We start from the raw sequence: 24,891 nt of genomic DNA on the forward strand, positions 1-24,891 counted from the left end.
TCCCCATGAGGTCAGGACACTGCCCGTGCCTCATCCTTTACTGCTCGGCTTGCTCTCAGTTACACAGTATGCACTAGAGGAAGTGTGGAATGGGGTTCGTCCGTCCATGAGCCATCCATCATACTGCCCTGCTCTATCAGGCTTGCCTTTGAGTGGGTAGACTTGGGTCAGCATTCTTGGGAGTGAGGACACAGCAGGCTGGAAGGGGGGGTCACTTTAGCAAAGCAGGAGAGGGGGCAGGTGGTAGGGGCTCTTCAGGCAGCAGGGTGGCCCAGGTCATCTCTTGTAGGCCCACATGAATAGAGCCACAGTGCCCTCTTGTGGCTAGCCTGCACATGGCAGCCAGGCAAAACATACTGGGTGGCCTGGGAGCACGGTAACAATGGCGACTGTCCAGTGAGTGCCTACTGACAGGGGCACATGCTGTCGCCCCCGGCTGAGCCCTGTGCTGGCAGCAGCACCCAGCTCAGCGCTGCTCTTCAAACAGGTACTCTAGATCCGGGGCGCGCAGCCGCTGTTCCCTGTTCCTATTCTTCGCAAAGTCCCTCAGCAGGGCCATGACTTCATTCTCAAATATCTCCGGGGCCGGCTTGGCTTCTGCAAGACAGGAGGGTTATACATCAGTGATCAGGGCTCAGGTGTGAGGACCGAACACCTGCACGCTAGTCTTGCTGAAAACTACAGATGGCAACAAAGGCCACCTCTGCCCTTCTCCTGAACATTGGTGACATGGTGGGACCCCTGCACTCTGACACAGCTGCTTCCACCTGCTCAAACAGTCTGGGACCACACCTGGGTGAGATATGCAGGGCCAGCAGCTACAACAGTGACAAGAGACAGTGTGGCCTCAACACGACAGGCCTTACTCTGTCCCTGGAGGCCACTCTGCTGACCCAGCCTGCCCAATCCTGGCTGGGTCACTGCCCCTAGCACTGGGCTTTTGGTGTTCTCTCCATATCTGTGGCTCTGCTATCTGTGGTTTCAGTTCCCTGGGGTCAAACCTGCCTGAAAATATTCAATGAAAGTTCAGGAGGTAAGCAGATTGGCGCTGCTTGTGGTTCTGACGCAATCTCACAGCTCACCCATTCCTGGCATGCATCATCCTGTCTTAGGGGCTGCACTGTGCCTGCTCCTTCCTGCCCCTGGCTCACCTGGTAGCCACCTCCCTTCACAGTCTGACTAGTACAATCGGGGCACGCGTTCTTGTGATCCTGATTTACTTCATAGGGTCTGGGAACACGAAGGTCATGAAGCCAAGGGGCCACAGGGCACACATGGAATGGCAGGTGAACTCCAGCGCAGTGCAGCAGAGCTGCTGGACGCCAGACAAACATGCAGCACTCATGCCACCCAGTGGCAGGCTCCCAGGGAAGGGTCCTGGGCACATGGGATCTCCAAGCGTACTTATCCAAGAGCCCTACTTTCTGTGACAGTCAGAGCCAAGACTGTAAGTGACAGAAACTAAGAGCCAGTACCATAAGCAGGAAACACTTCACTAGAAGGACACTGGTGGCCCAGAGAGCCAACATGAGCCTGGAGACACAGGCCTGGCACAGACACGAGCCTGGCACAGGGACAAGCATTAAAGTCACCAAGAGCATGGGGACCAGAGCGGCAGCCTTGGGCAGCACCATCCCCCTGCAAGGCTTGGAGTGTGCCTGGGCATCAAGGAGAAAGACCTTAGTCAGCACCACGCTGGCACCTAGAGAATGACCTGGGATTTGGTGACATCAAGGTAAGATCAAGGCTTCTCCCTAGGACAAGAAACAAGACAAGCCAGAGATGACAGGCATTGAAACTCTCCCAGAAGGGCGGACAGACAATGCGTAAGGGAGGAGGGTCCCTGGAAGGACAGACACCCGAACCTGCTGCCCAGGACAGGGCAAGGGAAGGATACACTGGTGCACACAACCGCGAGAACATCTTGGCCCCAGGTGCCAACAAGGTGGACAGAGTGAAAGCCCTAGGAGCCACAGACCTGTGGACGCGGGCAGGGAGATAGCAGGCTGCCTGTCCCTCAGAGAAACCTGCCACGTGGCCCCTGTCCTTAGAACCCTGGAGGTGGCTGAGCGGAGAGTTGCTGAAGCTGAGGGCCCAGGAAAGACCAGTAGCACCAACCACAACCTCAGGCCACAGCCTCCTTCTCTGGATGTCCTGAAGGCAACCAGGTGAAAATAATATCCAAACCAAGCTCAGCCACTCACAGTAACAGTCTAGGACATCGCTGTGCCTTTTGGCACATGTGCCACAGCCAGCTGTCGGCTATCATGATGGCTCTAGAAGGTTCACCGTCACTGGCTTAGGAGAAGCATGCCCAGCTTAAGGCACTAACACCAGACACCTACCAGAAGAGCTGACATGCAGCAGACAACAATGCACCATACAGCCACAAAGGGAGAGAGGACCATCAGGTGAGGGCAAGCACAGCATGTATGGGGGTGGTGTGGGGGTGACGTGTGGGTGCCAGCAGCTGGGAACTGAAAGTCATCAGGGCTGCTGCAGCCAGGCTAAAGGAAAGGAAATCCAAACCTGTGAGCAGGTGAGGAATCCAGCAGCAGGCTAGAAACTGTGCAAAGCCAATGGATATGTGAAAAGTAACAGCAACGGGAATGCAGGACATCAACAGGCTCACCACAGGAGCTGATGGGAGTAAGGAAAGAACTGGTGGAAGACAGGGCAGGAGGTGGAGCCTATAGTGAGCTGCAAAAGGATACTCAGAGATAGGACATGAAAGAAATCTAAGAGCTGGGGATAAGGGTGAACTGCTCCAAGTACAACTGGAATCCCCAGAGGAATGGCATTAACAAGACCAAAGAGAAAATGGCTGGGGATGTCCCCAAAACACAGCTAGAGATGCTAACTCAACAGGCCCAATGCACTGAGCAGGCTCAATACCAAAAGGTTCTGCCCCGACCCCTGGTACTTGGAGCAGGGGGGCGGGGTTGTGAAGGGGGGCCCTGTGCTCACCCCATTCTGCCTTCCACACAGGCTCAGGCCATGGGGCCACCTAGCCATGGAATGGGACCTCTGAAACTATAAGCCAGATAGGCCTTTTCTAAGTCAGCTGGCTTATGCCTGTAGACAGCCCCAGCTATTCACAAGGCTGAGGCAGGATGACTGCTTGAGCTCAAGAGCTCAGGGCTAGCCTGAGCAACACAGCAAGAGCCACACGTTGCCCTCCGGGCACCACCTCCACCTCATGTTAGAAGTGCTGGTGCCTCTCACTGTTTCCTTCAAATTAAAGTATATTCTGATTTTCCTTCCACTTTCCCTGGCCCATGCATTGTTTAGGTTTTTGCATCCTAGGAATTTCCAGAATTTCTGTGGTTGATTTTAGGCCCAAAACTTGGACATCCTGACAAAGGCCCATGCATTGTGGGGTGTCTCATAAATTAAAATAAACAAAATCTTTCTTTCTCTTTACAGGCCAATTATCTCTGGTGTCTGTCACAGTAAAGAGCACTAGTGGTGCCAACGGAACACTGGAAAAACTGGTGCAGATGTTGTGTCCAGAGAACCAGGGCTGAAAGCCCTCTCCTCAGACACCAGAAGAGAGCCCTCCACCATCCCAGTCCAGTTACTACCAGCCCCAAGATGCAGGGACCATCAGCAACAGAGATGGCCAGACACAGCTAAAGGGAGGCAGTTCATCATCAATTCAGAGCAAGGACCAAAGGGGAGCAGTGAGCACACCACTGCTGACCACAGGCCCAGCCTCCAATCCAGGAGCCCCCAGATGGGCAAGGGGGAAACCAGAGGAGCATGGCAGATGTGGACAACAGGTGACACCCAGACATGGGCTGCGGCCAGGACAGATGCCTGTTTACCTGTACCGTGCACCCCACAGTGCATGGGCCTTTATCAAGATGCTCAAGTTTTGGGCCTAAAACCAACCACAGAAACTCTGAAAAATTCCTAGGATGCAAAACCTAAATAATGCATGGGCCAGGGAAAGTGGAAGGAAAATCAGAATATACTTCAATTCGAAGGAAACAGCGAGAGGCACCAGCACTTCTAACATGAGGTGGAGGTGGTGTCTGGAGGGCAATGTCTGGCAGGAAACCCTCAGCCCAGTGTGAGGCCATCCAGGAGTAAACCTCACCCAGAAATCAGAAATGCACAGTAAGCCAAAAGCCGGAGCAGGAAAGGAAATAATGAGGAGCAGAAATCAATGACTTGAGAACAGAAAACAACAAAATAAAAGCCAGTTCACAAGATAAATAGGATGGCAACTTCTGACCACTGTTCAAGGAAGAAGGGGAAACCCTCAGTTACCATAACTGAAACAAAAGGGCATCCCCGATTGCTCCTTAGATATTGAAAGAATGACAGACAGATGGTACCAGAGCTCAGCGAGGTGGCAGGCGTGGGCAGTCTGCTGGCCCCGCAGTGCATGTGCACAGAGGTGATCATCTCCACTGACCAGCTGCGTGAGCTACAAAAACGCCACTGGGAGATGGGGAGGGGCAGTGCCTGTAGCCTGCAACTCAAATACATCTCTTTTGTCTTGACTGTTCCACTGTCTGGGACCCGTCCCACTCCACCCCAGCCGGGATTCTCTCCCACCTTCTCTTTGATTTTAGGCAAAGTCCATTTCTACTCTGTCTCGTAAACAAAGAATCTAGACCTCATCATCTTAACCTTAATGTGCAAGTTTTGCACATCTTGGTAACATTTGCACAGTGTTAGGGCTGAATGTCTACTACGTGAATAAAAGAACAAAACTGCCCAGGATTTAATTTCAGATGCAGCTCAGCCTGAGTTATCTTACTTTCACAGTATACTGCTTTTCGTGGCCAGTACCTGTGGCCCAGTAGTAAATATCCCAGTCATTACTGGGCTCATTAATCAGGCGATCATATAGATTCAGCTGCTTCTCTGTCATGCGGTGCAGATGTTCTTTAGCAAAGAGGCTAAAAACAAGAAAGAGAAAGAAGTTGAAAAGACGGTCTCCAGTCTGGAGGAAGTGACGCCCAACGCCTTTGCCTGCACCTGAGGAGGATGCAGTTCTCCAACATTCCCCTCTTCCTGCTCTCATAGAGGAGGCGTGCTCGCTTGGTTTCTATGGATTCATCTGTTCTCTCCTGCCACGGAGGCAAGGGGATTTCAAGCATGTCTTTTTGAGAATCTGTTGGACTGTCACCTCTGTAGAAGCATTTGAAGGATGTCACACTGCACAAAGGAGACAGGAAGCTGTGCCTTGAGAGAACCTGAAACAAACAAGCATACAGACATCTTTACTATAACAATGACCGCCACCACCAGGGTCCCATTGACTGACTGCTAAGGAGGCACTGCCTACACCAGGCCTTATTTAGTTTTAGGAGGTTACACTGACATAGTTCCCAATTTCAGCCCAGGAATCCAAGAACTCAAGGCTCAGAAAAGACAAAGAGTCATCCAGATAGAGCTGCAAAACATAGTTCTTAACCAGTTTCTCTAGAACTTGTCCCAGCAGGACTATCTCCTCCTTTCTTTATTTTCCTGGCAAAGTCTTACATATGAAGTTTTTGTTCTGGTCACTTGTTTGTGTTAGACCCTGAGGATTCCCAGAGGGCATGGTCATTCCTCTCCCAATCTAGAAGGGCCTGAACTATCTGATAGGGGTTAGGGATGGCAGAACAGGAGCAGAGCAAAAACCCCAGAGCCTCCGTCCCCGAAGGGAGATGCAGATGATTCTGATTTGGAGAAGCCCAGGAGCGCCCGACGACTGAGGAACCCACCCTTGTGCACTGAAGCTGGAGGGTCAGTGGCCACTCTCACCCCAGCCCAACGTGATGGGAGAACCCCATCTCCTGGTTTCTGCATGGGCAGGGGCAGTGTTCAGACTCTTTAAGGGTTGCCTACGGGCTGGCGTCATAGTTGGTGTTCCCAAAGTGCCACAGGAAAGATCACCTGCTGGGGCCCAGAGGATATGGGTAACAGGCACTGCTTGCTGGAGTCCCCACCCCTGGGCTTACTGTTTCTGTTCTTACAGTCTTAAGCCACTGACAATCGGCGCTCTATGCCCAGAGGCCACTGAAAACAAAAGACAGTTAGATGGCTTGCAGCTTAGCTGGGGACAGCTAGCATTTGAGAGGCTGAGGCAGCACAGAAGGTGGCAGGGTAACCCAGGAAGCTACAGCACTGGTTTTGTGGGCACCTGAGGGGTGGGCGCAGGCTGACCTGGCTTCTGCAGCAGCCAGGGGTGGAGAGGGAGAGCTGAGCTGCTGCAAAGAAACTCTACCCACACACAGCCGCCAGAGGCAGCAGGAGACACAGAGCCCTTGGAAAAGAAATCCTCAAGGGGGTAGGGGTCAGGGAAAAAAATAAAAATAAAAAACCAAGCTATATCACACGTGGGTGTAAATTCTCTATGACAAATGTAATCATTACCTATATCTAAAATGTACCAATAAAATCTAAAACTCTTCAGATCCATCTAATTAGAAATGAACAGCCTTGGAGTGGGAGTGGACACTTATTCTCCACCCAAAAATGGGGCTGGGGGCCCTCAGCCAGCTGAGTGATACAGGTTTGTCCTTCCAAGGAGGCTAGTCCATAAAGCTGGGCGAGAGGGGCTTTTTCATGTACAGATTTCATTTTTTTGTTGTTGTTGCCTTGTTTCTTTTTTTATAATTTTATTTAAAGAAAGACTAAACAAAACAGAAAATAGGTAGAAATAATACATATGTTTAGAGAAATAAACAATAAAAAATTGCTAGTTGATGTTTACATATTGTCGTTTTACAAATAATTGTTCAAGATACAAAAATGAAACATGTAAAGTGGGAATTCAAACAGTGAGACTGCAAACAGTCCTGTTCAACTGTCCAACAAAAACTTAGTAACATGGTTGTCAATCCTAAACACTTAAAAATACATGCAGTTATCCATATCTTCACTTATGTTTAGATTAAACAAACTGAAGCAGGTTAAAATGATTCTGAACAAAGAATGAAAGTATTGCTGGATTTCACATCATGACACTCTGTGATCAGCACTGGGTACTCTAGTGTCTATTTTTTAACTTAATTTAAAGAAAGACTAAACAAAACAGAAAACGGGTAGAAATACTACATAATTTCAAAGAAAAAAAATAAACAGTAAGAAATCACTAGTTGATGATTACACATTGTCTTCCTACATATACTAAAGATACTAAAGTGGAGCATATAAAGTGGGGATTCAAACAGTGAGACTGCAATCAGTTCTGTTCAACTATCCAACAAAAACTTAGAAACATGGCTATCAATCCTATACACTTAACATACATGCAGTTATCCATATCTTCAATTATGCTGAGATTGAATAAACCCAAGCAGGCTAATATCACTCTGAACAAAGAATACTACTACTGCTGGTGGGTTTCACATTATGACATTGCAGGATCAGCCCTGGGTATCTTAGTGTCTCTTTTTTTTCAAAGTATCTCTTCATTTCATCATGTGTTATAAGATCAGTTCTCATAAACTGTCTATAGATTCTACACATGCATGAGTCTTAACATGTATTTCTATCCTTTCTATATTAGAGGGAGAAATAAAACAAAGCAAGACAAAACAAAACATATTCCTATAAACACATGAAATGAAATAAACATCTAAGACCCTTGTACTGAGAGTTCTACCATGGTTCCTGTGTTGTCTCGTTATCTCCAATAGAATTGGCTGTATCTTCAGACATAGTATAATTGAATATATCAGTACATAACAGTATTAATAAAAACATAACTTTGTATATAGTATAGAACTTCAAAAACTGGCAGTTATCAAACCAGAATGTGCATCTCTACGATATCTTCATCTTCAGTGTAGCTGCCTATACTCCCAGACTTGATACTATCAATCATATCAGTTTTGAATAAAATCTTCTCTGCCTCATTTCTGTTATGCTCTTTTTTTGTCATCAGCTGTCTGCTTATCTTCCTCATTCCGTTTTCTGCTCCATTCATTGAGGCCTCTCTGCCACTGTTCCTGGAATCCTAGTACTTTTTCTTTCTCTCTAGAATGCCCTGCAGTATTCTCTGTAGAGTTGGATTGGTAGTTGCAAATTTCCCAAGTTCCTCTTTGTCTTGGAAGCATCTTGCTTCTCCATTAATTTCTAGTGACAGTTTAGCAGGGTATATCAATCTGGGATGGAGGTTATTTTCTTCCAGGGGTTGGAATATTTTGCTCCAGGCTCTTCTTGACTTGATGGTTTGTGTCGAGAAGTCTGCCGTTATTCTGATAGACCCTCCTTTATAGGTGATCTGTTTCTTGTCTCTAACAGCTTTTAATATTCTGTTCTTATATTGAATTTCTGGGATCTTGATTATTATATGCCTGGGTGTAGCTCTGTTTTGGTTGTAGGTGTCTGGAGTTCTGTATGCCTCATATATCAGAATATCATTTCCTTTTCCTATGTTTGGGAAGTTTTCCTTAATTATTTCTGTGAATAACCTTTGTAGTTCCTTTGTTTGTACCCCAGCTTCTTCATTCACATTCTTTATTCTCAAGTTATAGATCCTCTTATCATCTTCTAGCCTTTGTATTGTTACTGCTTGTTTCCTTGTTATTTTTAAAAAGTTTTCCCTTTCATACTCCCACATTGCAAAATTGTCCTCCAGTTTGGAGAATCTATCCTTACTTTCTTTCAAGCTGATTTGCCATCTTTCCATAGAGTTTTTAATTTCCTGGTAATGTCTTTGAATCTGCTTCATGTTCTATATTTTTTATATTCTTCATCAAATGGTTCTCTCCTTTTGAGTTCCTCCCTTCTTCCATCTGTGTCTTCTTGAGGGGTGCTTAGTATCTCTTTTATTAATCTTCTTTTATCTTGCTTTACTTGGCTATTTCACTTTTGAACTTGTCTATGAGGTCCTGAATGTATCTCTTTATGTCCACTCGTGCTGTGTCTGATATTTCATGTTTGCTGTTCTCATTCTCCTTTGTATTTACCTGTCGGGGTCAATGTTCTCAGCGTTGGTACCTGGGGACTTTTTGTTGTTGCTTTTTCTTCCCATCTTTTTCGCTTCTTCAAGGAGGCCCCAGTTTCTTTGTTTGTTGGGTACAATTCTTCTGAAGCACACTGGCTAGATGACCCTTCCCACTGCCACGTGCTAGTGAGTTGCAGACAGGGACAGCGTATGCTGGACCCTCCCCTCCGGATCAGTCAACTGCTATGGCCTGCACTGTATTACTATGCACTGCCTCCCCTCCTGGTCAGTCAAGCTGCTGTGGCCTGCACTGTATTACTTTGTACGCCTTTCCTCCGGGTCAGTCAAGCTACTGTGGCCTGCACTACATTACTTTGCACCACCTCCCCTCCAGATCAGTCAAACTTCTGAGTCTTCACTGGGTTAGTGTGGTTAGTGTCCACCACCGCTGTAGGGACTTGATTTTGGATAACCTATTGGGTCTCAGCCAGGTCATGTGACCCAGGCCTAGCTCACTCCACCAATCCCATTCGGGAAGGGAACAACTGACTGAAGTCACTGCTGCCCCTTGTACTTGCCAGTCCTTCCCAGTCCCAGAATATCATCCACCAGAGCCCCTCTACTTATGGAATGGCTCCACTCCCGTCACTCACCACAGGTCGATGCAGGCACCTGCCAACTCAGCTTTCTGTTCAGCTCTCCGTCCCCTGAACTCAATGTAACTGCGCCTCCAGTAAGACGAAGCAGCGGGACCTCGGATGGTCAGCAAGTCGCCCACTGTGGCGGGAACACTGAACCTTTAGCTGTTCCAATAATAGCACTGGGACTGTATGTTTGGTTGATTCTTCTCCCTTAATTTCTTCTTGGGATGAGAGAATTCATCTCCCTTTGTTTGGGGCTCCCCACTCTGTATTATGTTGAATTCTAAGTTGACTATCTCAGGAAGCCTCTGTAGCCAGTTGTTATCTATCTACCATCTTTGCTCCTCCTCCCCCTGTTGTCTTGTTTTTTGGGACAAAGTCTCACTATACAGCCTAGGCTGGCCTTGAACTCAGCAATTTTCCTGTTGCTACTTGCCAAGTGCTGGGATTACTAACATGTACCACCACACTGGGCTACATGCAGAGGTTTGAAGGCAAACTTGCAATACAAATTTGTACATGCTTAAATAGCCAGCAAAACATGACCAATCAGAGAGCCAAAATGTACCTCTGGGAGCCAAGCCTGAAGTGGCAGAGGTATGGGAACCATCTAATGAAAAATGTAGAGTAACAGTGGACCCTTGACTTATGAATTCATGAAGGCTGGATGTAACTTAAGTTGGTTGTAATAAAGACTGTTTTTCTTATAAGAAATAATGGAAATACCCATAATGTGTCCCGAACCTCCCAAAGCACCCCTTAATTAACCTTTTCATAATAAAACAAGGGTTGCATAATGTGCATAATTTATCCAGAAACATGCATAATTTTCCTAATGTACTCACCAAAAAGTTACAAAGCATGCCAAGTACCAGAAACAGCAACTTCTTACTGTACTCACATTCGAGCTGCCATCTCTGGCTTACAGGAGGGCAGGACGAGGTAGAAGATGCTTGCTGTTTGGAAGAAGCGTCCCCTTCCCCAAGAACATCAGGAATCTGGCTGTCTGGAGTACCTCCTCTCCTCAGGAGAGGCTGCAGCCTCTTGGAACCTGCCTCTGGTTCACTGGCTCTCAACCTCTAGAAAGCATGATCTGATGTTATTAAGCAGGTGAATGGAACTGGATTCTTCTCTCTCTGGGTGGGTCTTCTTTACAAATGTTTGCAGCTCTCTCCATTTTTGCAGGATTTCCTTTATTTCTGAAGAAGAACTTTGCTGCACTGACCACTGATACTCCTGCTCCCCTTCAGACAGCCCCTCAGCTGCCATTCTCTGTCACTCACTCAGAAGTTGCTGATGGTTCCTCTGTAGACAGCTCCTCTGCGGTATCCTCCACCAGTCCTTCAGTATTGCTGCAGGGTATCTATGAGCCTACAGACTCTGCTGTAGTGCAGTGCCATCAACCACATGATCATTTACAGCCTCAGTCTCCTAGACATAGCCTTCAAAGTCTCCTGCATAATTTCAGGACACACTTTCTTCCAGGCAGATCTCTGTCCTTAGAGAAACACTGGTCCAGGATTTCTCAATTAACCCCTGAAAGGAAAGGAAGTTGTAATGTGTCTTCCAAAACTCTTTAAGGCTTAAACCTGTATCTGAGACCATCTGGAGGCACTTCAGGCAGAGTTCCTAGGTGCACAGCTTCTTAAAGTTATATATAACCTGCTGGTCCATGGGCTGCAGTAGAGACGTGGCATTAGATGGGAGGAACTCAACTCAGAGGCCTGGGGATTCTTCAGTCAATTCTTTTTCCAAGTCTTGGGGGTGAGCAGGAGCACTGTCCATGATCAGGGCAGTTTTGAGTGGTAAACTTCTGTCTTCTAGATATTTTTTAGCCGTAGGACAGCAAGTCTTCCTGATCTACTCAAGAAAAAGCACTCTTGTTACCTAGGCTTTAGTGTTAGATCTTCACATGACCCCTAGCTGGTAATCTTTATTTCTTTATGTCTTCTGAACTCTCCAGGGGTCTCAGAGTGATAAACCAAGAGAGCCTTTATCTTGAGGTCACCATTCACATTGGCACACAGCAATAAGGTCAGCTTAGCCTTCATAGGCCTGTGACTTCGCATTTCTCTTCCTTCTGGGTAATGCATGTTTGCCTGGGGGTTTTCTTCCAGAAAAGGCCAGTTTCATCACAACTGAAAATGTGTTAAGAGCAAAAGCCATTTCTCTGTGTCATCATTTTGAAGTGGAACATACAATTTTCAGCAACCTTTTTTATCATCACTGAATGCTTTACCATGCCTAGTTATGCTATGAACCCTAGTTCTCGCTTTAAAATTATAAAACCATTCCTTACTGGCATGAAATGTTTTATCATTGTCACTCATTGATGGATTATCCTTTAGAAGATCTGCATTTATAATAGCCTTTCTACCTCATATGTTGATTGTACCTCACTAACTTGAGTAACATCTTTAGCAATACTACCTTCCTTATACGAATCTTTTCTCTGTAAGACTCTCAAGATGATGAATTTTGATATGCTGTACATATTAGCAAGATCAGTCTCATGAACACCACTCTCATATTTCTCCACCATTTCCTTCTTTTTAACTGTGATTGCTTTCTCTACCTTCTCTTTCCTCCTTAGCTTCTTATTTAAGTGGTATCATCATAGCAATTATATAAAACATTGATTGAAATCACATCCACGGAAATGTGCATCTGGGCTCAGACCAAGGCTTACACACACTTCTGGTACGGCGAGTCTCTGTTTACAACCACAAGAGCAGCTGGCATTCAACAAAGAGAAAAAATACCAAAAAAAAAAAAAAAAAGTGAACAGAAATGTTGGAGCTGAAGAGTACAATAACTGAGCCAAAAAATATCAATTGAGGGACTCAAGAGCTGACTTCATGACATACTTACAAGAACAACAAACTCAAATACAGCTTACTTGAAAATACCCAAGCACAGGAATAAAAAATGAGTTAAAAACAAAAGGGATTCAGAAGACATCATCAAGCAGACACATGAACGTATTATGGGAGTCCTAGAGAAGAGACATATGAGCAGAAATCTTAGTTAACAAATAATGGCTGAAAACTTCCCAGATTTGAGGAAAGAGATGGACACCCACATTCAAGAAACCCAAGAGAGCTCAACTAGCAAGAACTCAAAGCAGTCTTCTCCCACATATGTTCTAACTAAACTATCAAAGTCAGAAGAGACACCAAGAATACACAGAGACCCTGTGAAGACACAATGACAAGGTGGCAATGTGCAACCCAAGAAGAAAGCGCAAGCCTGGGGAGAAACCAAACCTCTGACACCTCCAGCATCAACCACAGCCTCCCAAAGTGTGAGAAACCAATTTCTGTTGTTTAAGCCACGCTATGGCAATCTGCATGGCAGCCCCAGAAAATGAGTGAAATGAAGTAACATAATGAATCTAAAACTTGGTTTCCTGAGACCCATCCTTAACATTCCAGTGCAGAACCTCTAGGATTGGCCCCTGAAAAACATTTGTAGCAAGACCTCTAGAAAATTCTGAAAAAGGAGTGAAGACCCTGGGTTCAACACTCAGTGCCAGCTGGTTGTGGTGGTGCGTGCCTATAATTCTAAGACTTGAGGCTGAGGCAGGATGATCACTGCAAGTTCAAGGCCAGCCTGTGCTACAAAGTGCATTGGAGTCCAGTCTGAACTGCACAGCAAAAATATCTCAACCCCTCCTCCAAAAAACAACAACAAAAAAATCACCAGTGTCAAAAATATCTACCTACATACATATACAAATAGGAGGTGAAGATCTTCCTTCTATAGAAGCTACAGCATTTATCCCCACTAGACCTTCCTCATGAGAAACATGAATCTTCAAATAGAAAGGACAGGATGCTACACTGTAACACAGAGCATAGAAAGGTACAAAGCTTGCTGGGAATGCAAATATACAAGCGCAAAACATTGCAGTACTGCAGGTGGTATGTAACCTCCCTTTCCCAATTCTAGGGCTTGAACCTAGGATCTTCACATTGACCTATATCCCCAGCCCTTTTATTTACTTATTTTTTAAATTTTTGAGACATGATCTTGTTAAGTTACTAAATTCTCAGGCTATGAACATTGTAATTCTTCTGCCTCAGTCTCCCAGAGTGCAGGATTACCAGTATGTGCCACCATGCCTGCCTTTTTTTAAAAATAGGTGACAAACACCTTTGATCTCAGCTAGTTTGAGTATAGCCTGGGCAATTTAGCAAAAATCTGTCTCAAAATTTAAAAAATAAAAATAAGGGGCTGAGGATTTAGTTCAGTGGCATAAGCACCTTCCTTGCAAGTGTGTGGTCGTGAGTTCGATCCTTGGTACCGATAAAAACGAAAATAAATAAATAAATAAAAATAAAAATAAAAAAGGGCTCAGCACTCCATGGGTTCAATTTCCAGTTGTATAAAAATGAAACAAAACAATAAAAAAGCCCAAATAAAAACAAAACAAAACCTTTGTAATATCAATAACACAAAATGAGGGGCTGGGGATTTAGCTCAGTGGCATAAGCGCCTGCCTTGCAAGCAGGCAGTCGTGAGTTCAATCCCTGATAAAAAAGGACCAAAAAAAAAAAAAAAAAAAAAAAACCCACAAAATGAAATGCAGTTTTTATACATGAAATTAACAGCCTGAAATTTACTGTTAGATTTGTAAACCTCATGGTAACCACAAAGAACTACCTGTAGAAAATGACATTGAAAGAAAAAAAAAAAAGAAACCATGTCATTAAAGGAAAAAAGGAATGACAGCAAGAGAAAACAAAAGACAATACATAAAACAATGAACAAAATGACAATAGTAACCACGTAAGTAAATAAATGATGGATTAAACCATCCAATCAAAAAATGGAGAGAATGTATGGACTTAAAGCAACACAAAACAAAACCAAGCTCCAACTATCTGCAGTCGACTGGCATAGATTGAAAGTGAAAGACATAAAATGATACTCTACACAAATGATATGCAAAAGAGCAAAGGGATAACAGATAAAAGACATTTTAAAATTAAGTTTAATTCAAGACTATCACACGAAACAATTACATAATAGGATAAATTCACCAGAAACACATCACAATTATAAATACATATGCACCTAGCATTAAAATATTTAAATATATGAAGCACACATTAACGAAATGGAATCATGAAAATAGCAGCTGATTTTAAACTCTCCAGTTTGCACACTGGTGAGAACACCAAGACAGCGGGTCAACAAGGAAAGGAAGGGCATGAATGACACTGCGGACCAAGTGCTGCCAGCAGAAAGGCACGGAACGTTCCACCAATGTTACAGACTCTTCTCAGCTGCACACAGAACGTTGCGTAGGCAAATCGCAAGTTCTATCTCGAATTTAAGAAGACAAATTGTACCAAGTATCTTTTCCAACCACACTGGAATAAAGCCGGAAATCAACAGCAGGAAGAAAACAGGAAAATTCACAAATCTGGAAATTAACACGCTCTTCAACAACCCAAAAGATCGAAAAAAGAGCTCAAAAATAAATTTAAAAATAAATTTAAACTTTGAGACAAACTAAAACCAATGTACAACAAATTATGAGATTCAACAAAACAGTCCCAAGAGGAAAGTGATAAACGCCTAAAATTTAAAAAGAATAAACACGCAAAAATCCTACGCGGCATCACGATAGGCTCTGGAGCCCTAAGAACAGGGAGGTGAAAGAGGCCACTCGGTCTGGCCGCCTGGTCCCGCCCGGTGCGGACCACTCAGACCCATGTCACCGAGCAACTTCAACCCCAGGGCTGTTCGTACCTTGGGACTGACCTTGCCCTGAAGTGAGGGCAAGCAAGGGTTCCAACTGTGTCGATGACCACGGAGGAAGGCAGAATCAGCTCCAGTGCTGCCCGCCACGACCCCAGGCTTTTTAGCCCCTTACCTGCGCCAGAGACCGCAGCACAGGGACCACCGCCATTTCTCCGCCGCACCGGAAAACCGCGCGCCGGCCACTTCCGGTATTCCCAACGAGGAGACCGGAGCCGGAAGAAGCTTCTGTGCGTGCCTGCGTGCTGCGGAAGTGGCCATGCGCGTGACGCCACCGGCAGGGGGCGGGGCCTGGGCGGAGAGCGGTTCGCGCGCTTCGGGCCTAGTCCGGACTCGCCTCCGCCGCCGCCATATTCCCGGTAACGGGGGCGCGCGGCCGGGGTTGGCGGCGCCGGAAGAAGGGTTGGGGCTGGCGCCGTGTCGGGGAGGGGATCGGTTGAGCTCGGAGCGCCCGGGGCGGCGGGTGGTGCGAGCCCTAGAGGGAGGGGCGAGAGCGCCGGCCCGGGCTATAGGAGCGAGTGGGAGGCCTGGCCCGGGGTGAGCGCTGGGCCTGCAGGAGCGGGAACCGAGCAGCAGAGGCGCAGGGAGGCGCGGCGAGCCGGGCTGCGGCGCGGCGTCCTCCGGCCCGGCCCGAGCGCCAAGGCCTGCGCCGTGCCGACTGGGCCGCCCGGGCCCGCGGGTGATGGGCAGCGAGCCCCGCGAGCCCGGGGCCTGGGCGGCGCGAGCCGGGGCGGGGCGGGGCGGGGCGGGGGCCGGGCCGGGACTGCGGCTCCGGAACTCGAGGCTGGCTGCCGGGCCTCCTCCCGGCCTGGGACCCTCCTGCCTGCTAATCGTCATCCTCTCTGAACACTGCAGTGGCGTCTGCCTCACTTTGTCCCTTCTCCGGGCGCGGGATCGTCCTTCTGGAGCCATGTCAGAAGGAGTGGACCTCATCGATATCTATGCCGACGAGGAGTTTAACCAGGTGAGGGCTCCTCCAGATATTTGGGGTTTCGCTCGACCACTGCCAACTAACTTAAGTGGTTTCACACGGTGCCAGAACGGGGCTTGAACAGACATCTATCTTTTCAGGTCTAAAAATTTCCCTCTAACATCTAAAAATTTCCCCCTAGTGGAGACACTACTGACCGATCTGCTTTATGTTAATTTGAACCTCCAGGCTTAATTTTAAAGGGTTTGATTTAAAAGCAAATAAAAGTCAAGTGCAATAGAATGGTGAATCAACCTGTGGAATTTGCTCCCCTTGGAAGCCAAAGTTGAAACGTTAGCATTGAAGACAAACCACAACGATTAAAAATCAGAATTTTGTTATGGTGTTCGAGAGCACAGTGTTGGTAATGTCCAAGTAGTACCAACTTGGTTGTGATTCTCTTGAGACTGCAGTTAGAGAAGGTAGCCAGCACCCCCCCACCCCCAAAGTGCAATGTCTGATTCAGAGATACTTTAACATTCAATTTCATCTCCATTCCAGTAGTTTTAAGTCTAAGGAGCTTTATTGATCTTTTGCTGTTTTTGGAGGTGGGGATAGAGTACAAATTTTAGAAAGGCAAGTATAGACCCATTCACATAGCTTAGGTAGGATTTGTTGGTACCCCTCTGTTTTTACTGCATGAGAGAACATCATACAAAGATGTTTCCTAAAATAACAATTCATGAAATTCAGTTCTGTGATGGTGAGATCAAATCCCAGGACTGTTTCAAGGTCTCCACTTAAAGCTTACTAATGTGTTACCTGAGTTATTTCTAGCCCTATGCCACTTGGGCATGCTAATTCTTCCCATTGCATCTTCCAGTGGGTGCACGTAAGCATCTGGAAAGAGAATTGAAAAAAACAGACTAGGGAAAGAGAGTTCCCAGTTAGACCTTGACTTTGATATGATGGAACAAGAAAACTCGTACATGTCTTTTCTTTTTTCTTCTCTCAAATTGGCCTAAGGTTATATTTTAAAAAGTGTAAAGCATTTGACTTGTAAATGTAGTGGTTTAAAGCAACACAGAAATATCATAGTGTAATGACCTTGTACCGTTATACAGCTCCACTAGTTTACTTCTTTTTTTTTTTTTTTCTGGTGCCTGAGATTGAATTCACAGCCTTGCACTTGTTAAGCCCAAGCTCCATCACTGATACATCCCCAGGATCTGAGTATACTTTTTTAATAGCAGTTTTCTCATGTCTCTTGCTAAACTCTAGAGTCATCTACAGATGACTACTAATTGTCTTAAATACATGAGAAATTTTTTCAAGACATCAAATAAGCCAAATTATGGCTATACGAAAGTTTGTGTTAATTTACATGTGAAATCTTTACTTTTCTGAGTTTTACATAGCTCCTTGAATCAGAATTTTGATACCTTTGTAAATTATGGACTTTTTCTTTTTAAGAAACGAAGGCTCTCAGTTACCTTTATAAGTAAGAGCTTTTTTTCTCCTTGAATTCCTTAGCTGTGTGTTGTTAACTACTGCTGATTAACTTTGGAAAATAGGCAGAATAGGAGCTTGATCACAGGTCATGTTTGGTTTAAGAAAATGATTTCATAATTTCTACAGCAGTGTAACTTATAAGTCAGAGATAGGACATGGACCTTCTCCAGTGGTCTTTACTTTGTCAGAAGTCATTGACCTCAACAATTTGTTTTCTGTTGTTTTTAGTTACGTTACCAGAGTGCTTTTTTTTTTTTTTTATGGGCGTAGGACTATAGATATTGTATGTACTCTACTAGATATTTATGACTAACAGGAGCTATTTGATGCTGGCCAAATGGGAGAAAGTGTAGATTTTGAAAGTTTTATGTGCAGAGAATGTGGAAGGGACACTGTCTGTCCCCAACGAGTTAATTTTTGGCAAAACGGGTTTTAGTATAATCTGGCAACTGCTAAAGAAATGGTAAAAAGTCTGAATAGTATTTGTTAGCTGGCTTATGCTGAAGGCAGCCAGCGTAAATTGTGTTTTAGAATGTTTTAAAAACATTGATTTGCCCTAACCTTACCTGACAAGCATTCCCTTGCATGCACTTTGGTTCCTAAGGAGAATTCGCAGTTCATAGATGGAGCCCAGGATACTCATGCCCTGGTCTCTTAGAGCAGAGCTGCTTTATTCCTGTTCACTTGAGAGACCTGGGATTCACAGCTGCTCTTGCAGACTGGGAAGGAAAACTGGAAAGGTGACCAAGAGTTGGTACTTTGTCGAGTGTTTTGTCTTTGTTCCTTCTCATGCTGACAAGGGCTTGTAACTGTATGCCTATTTCTCTTTCTTCCATAAGCAAGTGTCTATGTGTTTGCCAGGGCAGGTGGAGTTAAGGAGGCAGAATGGATTCATGTACTTAAAACAGATTCCAGTCTTGGTGGGGAAGGGTGGTGGTGATCTAGAGACAGGTGTAGAGAAGGGATCATGTAACTGTGATGGAGAGGCAAAAGCATAAGGGGAGGTTGTCATTAATGAACTCAAACACCTTGATCTTTGTCTATAGTAAAAATAAACAGTGGCATCCAGTTGGTCACTTTGAGAGAAATAAAGTCACAGCTCAGTTATGTTCTTTAGTCAGATACTAGGCAAAAGGGGCATGAGTGTGGGGACATTGAACATATTGGAAAAAAAATTTTTAAAGTAATGGAGACACAATCTCAAGTATTTCTTTGCTATTGAACACAAAACTTTTCCTGAGATAGTCAGTCATTAGGAGCATATTTCCTGTTTGATCTTCGTAGCAAGAAACTTTTAATGTAACTACATGTTAAACGTTTTTCACTGAATTTGTAGAATTAGGTTTTATTTTAACCTAAACTCTCACTGAATAAATCACCAGCTTCGTTAATGAGAAACTGCAGGCAGTCCCTGGTTTCTGTCTTAGTAACCTGCTGGTGCTGGAGTGTTTAAACCTAGATGCAGCTAGACACCTCATTTTCTTTAGTAGAGCCCTCTATAGGCCTCCACCAGACTCTGAACTGAGGAGTTTTGCCCCCCACACCATTTGAATCTTGAATCCTTTGTTTCTAAAGTGATAGTCCATAAACCTGAGTTACAGCATTGGGTCTGTCCTCGTCTTTAAGGGACCTTGCACGGTAGACTGGTTTTTTTTTTTTTTTTTGTATTGGAGCTCACAGTGTAAGGGATTCCCTGGGGATCCATTTCGTCTCTGTGCTGTCCAGATCCACTTGTTAGTTCACCAGCCAGTTTTTAATATTACAACTTTTAGATATGTTCCATTGAATATCCAAGTGTGTTTCTTTATTCCCTTTAAGTATTATTTGAAAACCTTTGCTTTAAGTCCTTGTGTAAGGAACACATGTACCTTGAATTTGTCAAGGGATTGGTCCCAGGGTCTTCCCAGTACTGAAACCCACAAGTGCTTAAGTTCTTTATATGAAATGATGTAGTATTTGCATATAATCTGGAAACATTCCTTCCATGTACTTTAATCACCTGTAAGTTATTTGTACTGAATATGGTGAAAGTGCTTCATAGTTGTACTATACTTTGTGGGTTATTACTTATTACTATATTAATTTTTGACCCATAATTGCAGAGCACACAGGGTGCTGGCGGGAGCACCCTTAGCATTAGGGCACTGGCTGGAACCAGATGACTCACCAGCCCTTTTCTTACCAGGAAACACAGGACAAATCACCCTGCCTGATCCACAGGTGGGTCGGCAATTTGTCTAGAGCTCAGAAGATCCAACCCAGGGACTAATGCATATTAGGCTAGGACTGTGCCACTGAGCTTCATCCCAACCCCGCATCCTTTTTATGTTTCTGTGTGTTTGAGGGAGGTCTCACTATGTAGTACGGACTGACCTTTATTGCTTATGTATCCCAGGCTGGCCTTGAACTCGAGGTGATCCTCCTGCCTCAGCCCCCAAGTGCTGGGATTTCAGGTGTAAGCCACCACATCCAGCTTCTTTGATTGTTAATAGAAAGCTGGATGGCCTCCCATGAACTTCAGGGAAAGATTTAACTCAGTAACTCCCAAGCTTTTTGAGGGGTTGATACCTGCTTCCACATGCTTCACCCACTTCATATTTCTAAGTAAGCTTATTCAGTTTCTTACTGAACAGAAGAGTACTGCATAATTTGGTTTTGGAAACATCTTGAGATGTTGGAGCTGTTTCCATTAGATGCAGTGTTTAGATGCTGGCCTAACTGAAGATAGTGGCACAGGCATCTTACTATTCCTTCTGAGTTTGCTTGCTTATGGGTCCTTGTTCTCATCAGTAGCTAAAGCCAGAAATGTCGTCCTGCTCCTCAGGAGGTCTGCATAGACCCACACAGGCATAACCAAATTTCAGATGCTTTCCTCAGCAGGGCTGGGAAGTTTCATACATTGTTTTACAAAGTACTTGCTTATGGTTTCTAAGTAAGTTAGAAAGAAGCAGAACAAAAGGAAAGGTCTGCGACCCTCCTCTGGCTACCCCCTCATGTTGTAGGACCCAGAGTTCAACAATACAGATCAGATTGACCTGTATGATGACGTGCTGACGGCTACCTCACAGCCCTCAGATGACAGAAGCAGCAGTACTGAGCCACCACCGCCTGTCCGCCAGGAGCCCTCTCCCAAGCCCAACAACAAGACCCCTGCGATTCTGTACACATACAGTGGCCTGCGCAGTAGGCGAGCAGCCGTCTATGTGGGCAGCTTCTCTTGGGTGAGCATGGCTAACCAGAAGGCTTGGGGGGCCGGAGGGAGAGCCCGGGGAGGTGATGGCATATCGTAGACCGCTGCTGCACTGCTTTGTGCTCTGATGGGGTTGGATTTCTTTTTCCTGGGATCAGGTTGGATTGATCTCTGAAAGAGAACTATCCTGAGGACGTACTGGTGCCGAAGAAAGCAATGATTAAGTGGGTAGTTGCTCTTTCTGCCATCTTATTACTGCCCCTGAACCTGGGGCTTTATGTCTAGCAGAGTCACCTGTGGGACAAGCTTTCAGAGTGAATACCTTGAACTCTTGGTGGTCATTAGATGTCCTCTGATAACGGGTGACAAGGATCAAAGGCCTTGGTAGCTCTAGTACACTGGGGCAGGTGGTGACTCCTGCAGAAGTTACTGTGTGGTATGTTTTGGGCTGGTGGTAGGGATGATGGTCTCAGGTTAGGTGCTGAGGGCAAAGTCATGGCAATGGTCAGCTCTAGCGAGTCTGATCTGTAATTAAAGTGTTAGCAGTCAGTGTCTGGATCTATGACCTACTGGCCCAAATGGCAGTCAGAGTGGAAACCAATGTTAATCCCTAAAGATGGGAATTGAGGGTGGTGTGAAATTCTGTATGCATGAGGACAGTGATAAAAGCCTGTGCTAACTGAAATGTGGCTGGGAAGTTGGTTTTCCTGTGGGAAGGCATGGCTGTTAGTAGAAGCCTAGGTTTGGGAGCAGGGTTTAGACTTTCTTCTGGGCGGGTGGGGAGGAACATGTAGCTCTTGACATTTTCCTTTTTTCATCTTGCCGGCCTCAGTGGACCACAGACCAGCAGCTGATCCAGGTTATTCGCTCTATAGGAGTCTACGATGTGGTGGAGTTGAAATTTGCAGAGAATCGAGCAAATGGCCAGTCTAAAGGGTAAGTCCCAGGGTCAGGAAGCCCTTCTGGTTTGTAACCGATAAGGAAACAGATCTTCCCCATAAAACGACCCTGGATCCCAACCCTCTAATTTTGGGCCATCTTTAACAAACTGCCTTAGGACAGGGTGATCCCCGTCTCAATGTGGTGGAGTACCCGTCTGTTGAGGGCACAGTGTTGGTTTGTGGTTATTCCCATTCTTGGTATTTTTGTTTTTGTTAGTTCATTGCCAGTACCATGTACCAAACCTAAGGGCACTATATGTGTGGAGCTACATCCCCAGCCCTTTCTATTTTTTGAGACAGGTTCTGGCTAAGTTACCCAGGATGGCCTTGAAGATCCTTCTGCTTTAGCCCATGAATAGCTGGGATTTCAGGTGTGTGCCACGGTGCCCAGCAAGATTGCTGATTTTTAATTCTCTGCCCTCAGATCATAGTCTGGCACCTTTTGTTGCTGTTGAGTGTATGTTTAGCGAATATCTTTTGCCTTGCTATTTTTTTCTGAAAGTGGAAGTTTGTGTTCTCCTCCTGTCTGTCTTGACTGTTTTCACTCATCTACTTTTCCTCCCTCAAGGTATGCTGAGGTGGTGGTAGCCTCTGAAAACTCCGTCCACAAATTGCTGGAGCTCTTGCCAGGGAAAGTTCTCAATGGGGAAAAAGTGGACGTGAGGCCGGCCACCCGGCAAAATCTGTCACAGTTTGAGGCCCAGGCTCGGAAACGTGAGTGCGTCCGAGTCCCGAGAGGGGGTACGTGGAGACTATCTGTGTGGGGGGAGGTTTGGGTCTGTTCACTGTGGTGGGGAGGAGGCGGGAAGGGAAACACAATGGTGATGGATGATGGGGATGGTCCAAAGAGGGTTGGTAGTGAAGGTCAGGTAAGTTCTGGGTGCTTGGTGCATGATGTGGACAATGTACTTTGCTGTAAGAACTAATTTCCATCTGAACTAGACGCTCTGTGTTTGAAATTTCTGTCAGCTATGAATTTTGTGTTTCTGTCTGAAAACTGGCTCATTCATGAAGCCTGCCTCTCTTGCCCACCCTAAAATGTAACTAAGTTGCACAGAGATGGCTGTGGTCTTGTCAAGAGTCATATGCCAAAGGCTGCTCTGCATGGTGCAAACCAGGAGTGTTGGAGAGTGCCTTCCCCGCAGAATACTTCTTGCAGCTTGGGGAGAGTCCCATTGTCCAGCTTTGCTGGATGACAGTGTTCCTTCAGTTGATTTTACTCCTTTATCCTAACTTTGTATTTACCAAACTAATTTGGTTTTCCAACTAGGCTCCTACTGGGCCGAGAATGTGCTGACCAGCCAACATAAGTATTCTGGTCTGCCTGGTAGTTACATTTCTCACTGTAAATTAATCAGTCGGATTTTTGAATCAGGCGCTTGTGAGCTTAGGTAGCATGAATCACTCTCCAAGGGTCCACTTTCCTGTGGTGAACTGGTAAGGTCTTGTTTCCAAACTTGCAAGGTCTGAATACCAGACCTCAGATGGTCCTAGCCTCATAAGGTGCTGCCACTCTCAGGGCTTGGTGGAAGCCAGTCACCCAGCCATGCATCGTGGTGCCTTCCTATAATCCCAGAGCTTTGAGTGACTGAACCACAAGGATTGTGAGGTCAAGCCCAGCCTGGGTAATGTAGTGGTTTATCAAGACCCTCTCTTGAAAGTGGAAAGGGACCTGGGGTGTAGCTCAGTGAAAAGACTGGGTCCACTTCTTAGCACAGTTCCAGCAGCTGTGGCCTGTCATGCTTGTGCCTAACCCAGAAGCACTGTGCCCTATGTTGGCCTGGACGTGCTCAGGTGGAAACCCGGCTACTCCCTGTGTTTGTGAGAGCAGCTATTCCTTAGCTCAGCTGCCAGCTGGCAGAGGCTCACGCCTGTCTTCCGCAACAGCTCTCCTTCCTCCTGCTGCAGGGCCCTCAGTCTTGCCTGAGGTGCTCATCTCCCAGGCCTGTTGGGGTGGCCTGCCCTCCTCACTCTCTTGCTCTTTACTCCTCACAGTGAACCCTTCTTTTCTAAAAGCTGGCCACAGCAGTGCCACCCATATGCTCCAATGCACTTGATCAGTCAGTAGCTTTCTCAGTGAGCCAGTGGCCAGGCTGTCGGGACTTGTAGCCAGAGATACAAAACAGAACCTTCACAGGTACAAGAGCAGTAGGTGGCCATCAGGATCCTGTTTGCTTAACAAATTTTCAGTTTATGAGAACTTGAGGAGGAAGCATGTAGCTGTGTGTTTGAGACACAGCCCTGGAAGCAGATCAGGTGAGGGTCTGTGTGCTTGACCCCTCTCAAGCCTCCTCAGGGTCACAGCTCTCTGATTAAGGAACCATTCTTCCTGCCACCTGCTAAGCTTCTTATGCTTCAGGCCTCCTGCAGGAGGCTTGTGGTCATGTTCTGTGGGCATCTGCAGAGCAGGCTAGTGAGCCCCATGAGGACATAGATGGAGCCAGTGTCTGCGTGAGCATGTGCTGTGTGGCCTGCTGGGGGGTGCCCAGTGGGTGAGGGGCCAGCCCTGGAGGTGTGGCAGGGTCCCCAGGTTTAAGGCATATTGTGCACCATGCTTTTGCAGAGGCCTTGCTCTCAGCAGCGTGCCATCTGTTCTGTAGACCGATCTTTGCTTGGCTTGTCCCCAGACTCTTTCTCGTTCAGCCTCCACTCTGCTACTTGTGTGTCTCTTTACTACCCTGGTACCAGTTTGGGTACATGAATAGAAAAAGTGAATCCATCTCCTGTCTTTCCTTTTCTTCCTCAAATGCCCTCCCAAAGCTTGAAGGAAAGAGCATTTCTGCAGATGGCACGATAGAGAAAATCAACTAGAATGAATCTTGGGAGAGGCTCTGGACTCTTCCCCTTCAGAGGAGTGGGTTTCAGGTCAGCTGGAACCAGAAGAGCAGTAAGGAACAGGCTTCAGTAGCGTCCTTTTCTCACGGGCCATTGGGATCCTCTTCTAGCCACATAGAAACAAATCCTGGGGTGGAGTTGGTGTCTCATGAAGCACTTTGGGAGTGCACTTACAGTAGTGTTGCTTTCTGGATTCC

The 24,891-nt window shown here is 46.0% G+C and overlaps 2 protein-coding genes across 7 annotated transcripts in view; one reads left to right on the plus strand and one right to left on the minus strand.

The window, feature by feature from the left end:
• Sdhaf2 (succinate dehydrogenase complex assembly factor 2) lies at positions 1-15,554 on the minus strand. Of its 2 annotated transcripts, none has more exons than XM_003465876.5 (4): positions 15,422-15,554; positions 4,993-5,210; positions 4,804-4,913; positions 1-597 (listed from the first exon to the last, which is right to left on the minus strand). In XM_003465876.5, the coding sequence occupies exons 1-4, from the start codon at positions 15,455-15,457 to the stop codon at positions 467-469; spliced, it is 495 nt and encodes a 164-aa protein (XP_003465924.1). In that variant the 5' UTR covers positions 15,458-15,554; the 3' UTR covers positions 1-466. The 2 variants fall into 2 exon arrangements, with proteins under 2 accessions (XP_003465924.1, XP_063084309.1); XM_063228239.1 differs by having other exon boundaries at positions 4,772-4,913.
• Positions 15,550-24,891, plus strand: part of Cpsf7 (cleavage and polyadenylation specific factor 7) — a 20,312-nt gene continuing 10,970 nt past the window's right edge. For 2 of the 5 annotated variants that reach the window (XM_063228237.1, XM_005001992.4), the window contains exons 1-5: positions 15,550-15,665; positions 16,162-16,270; positions 20,731-20,949; positions 21,751-21,854; positions 22,428-22,600. In XM_063228237.1, the coding sequence (XP_063084307.1) occupies positions 16,217-16,270; positions 20,731-20,949; positions 21,751-21,854; positions 22,428-22,600 (550 nt within the window). In that variant the 5' untranslated portion in view covers positions 15,550-15,665; positions 16,162-16,216. Of the gene's footprint in view, positions 15,666-15,685; positions 15,709-16,161; positions 16,271-20,730; positions 20,950-21,750; positions 21,855-22,427; positions 22,601-24,891 lie in introns of those variants that run through there. The other 3 variants (XM_003465949.5, XM_013148451.3, XM_063228238.1) reach the window with 3 other exon arrangements.

Source organism: Cavia porcellus, unplaced genomic scaffold (assembly GCF_034190915.1).
Source record: "Cavia porcellus strain 051 isolate PalLab524CR breed Dunkin Hartley unplaced genomic scaffold, mCavPor4.1 scaffold_17, whole genome shotgun sequence".
Lineage (NCBI taxonomy): Eukaryota > Metazoa > Chordata > Mammalia > Rodentia > Caviidae > Cavia > Cavia porcellus.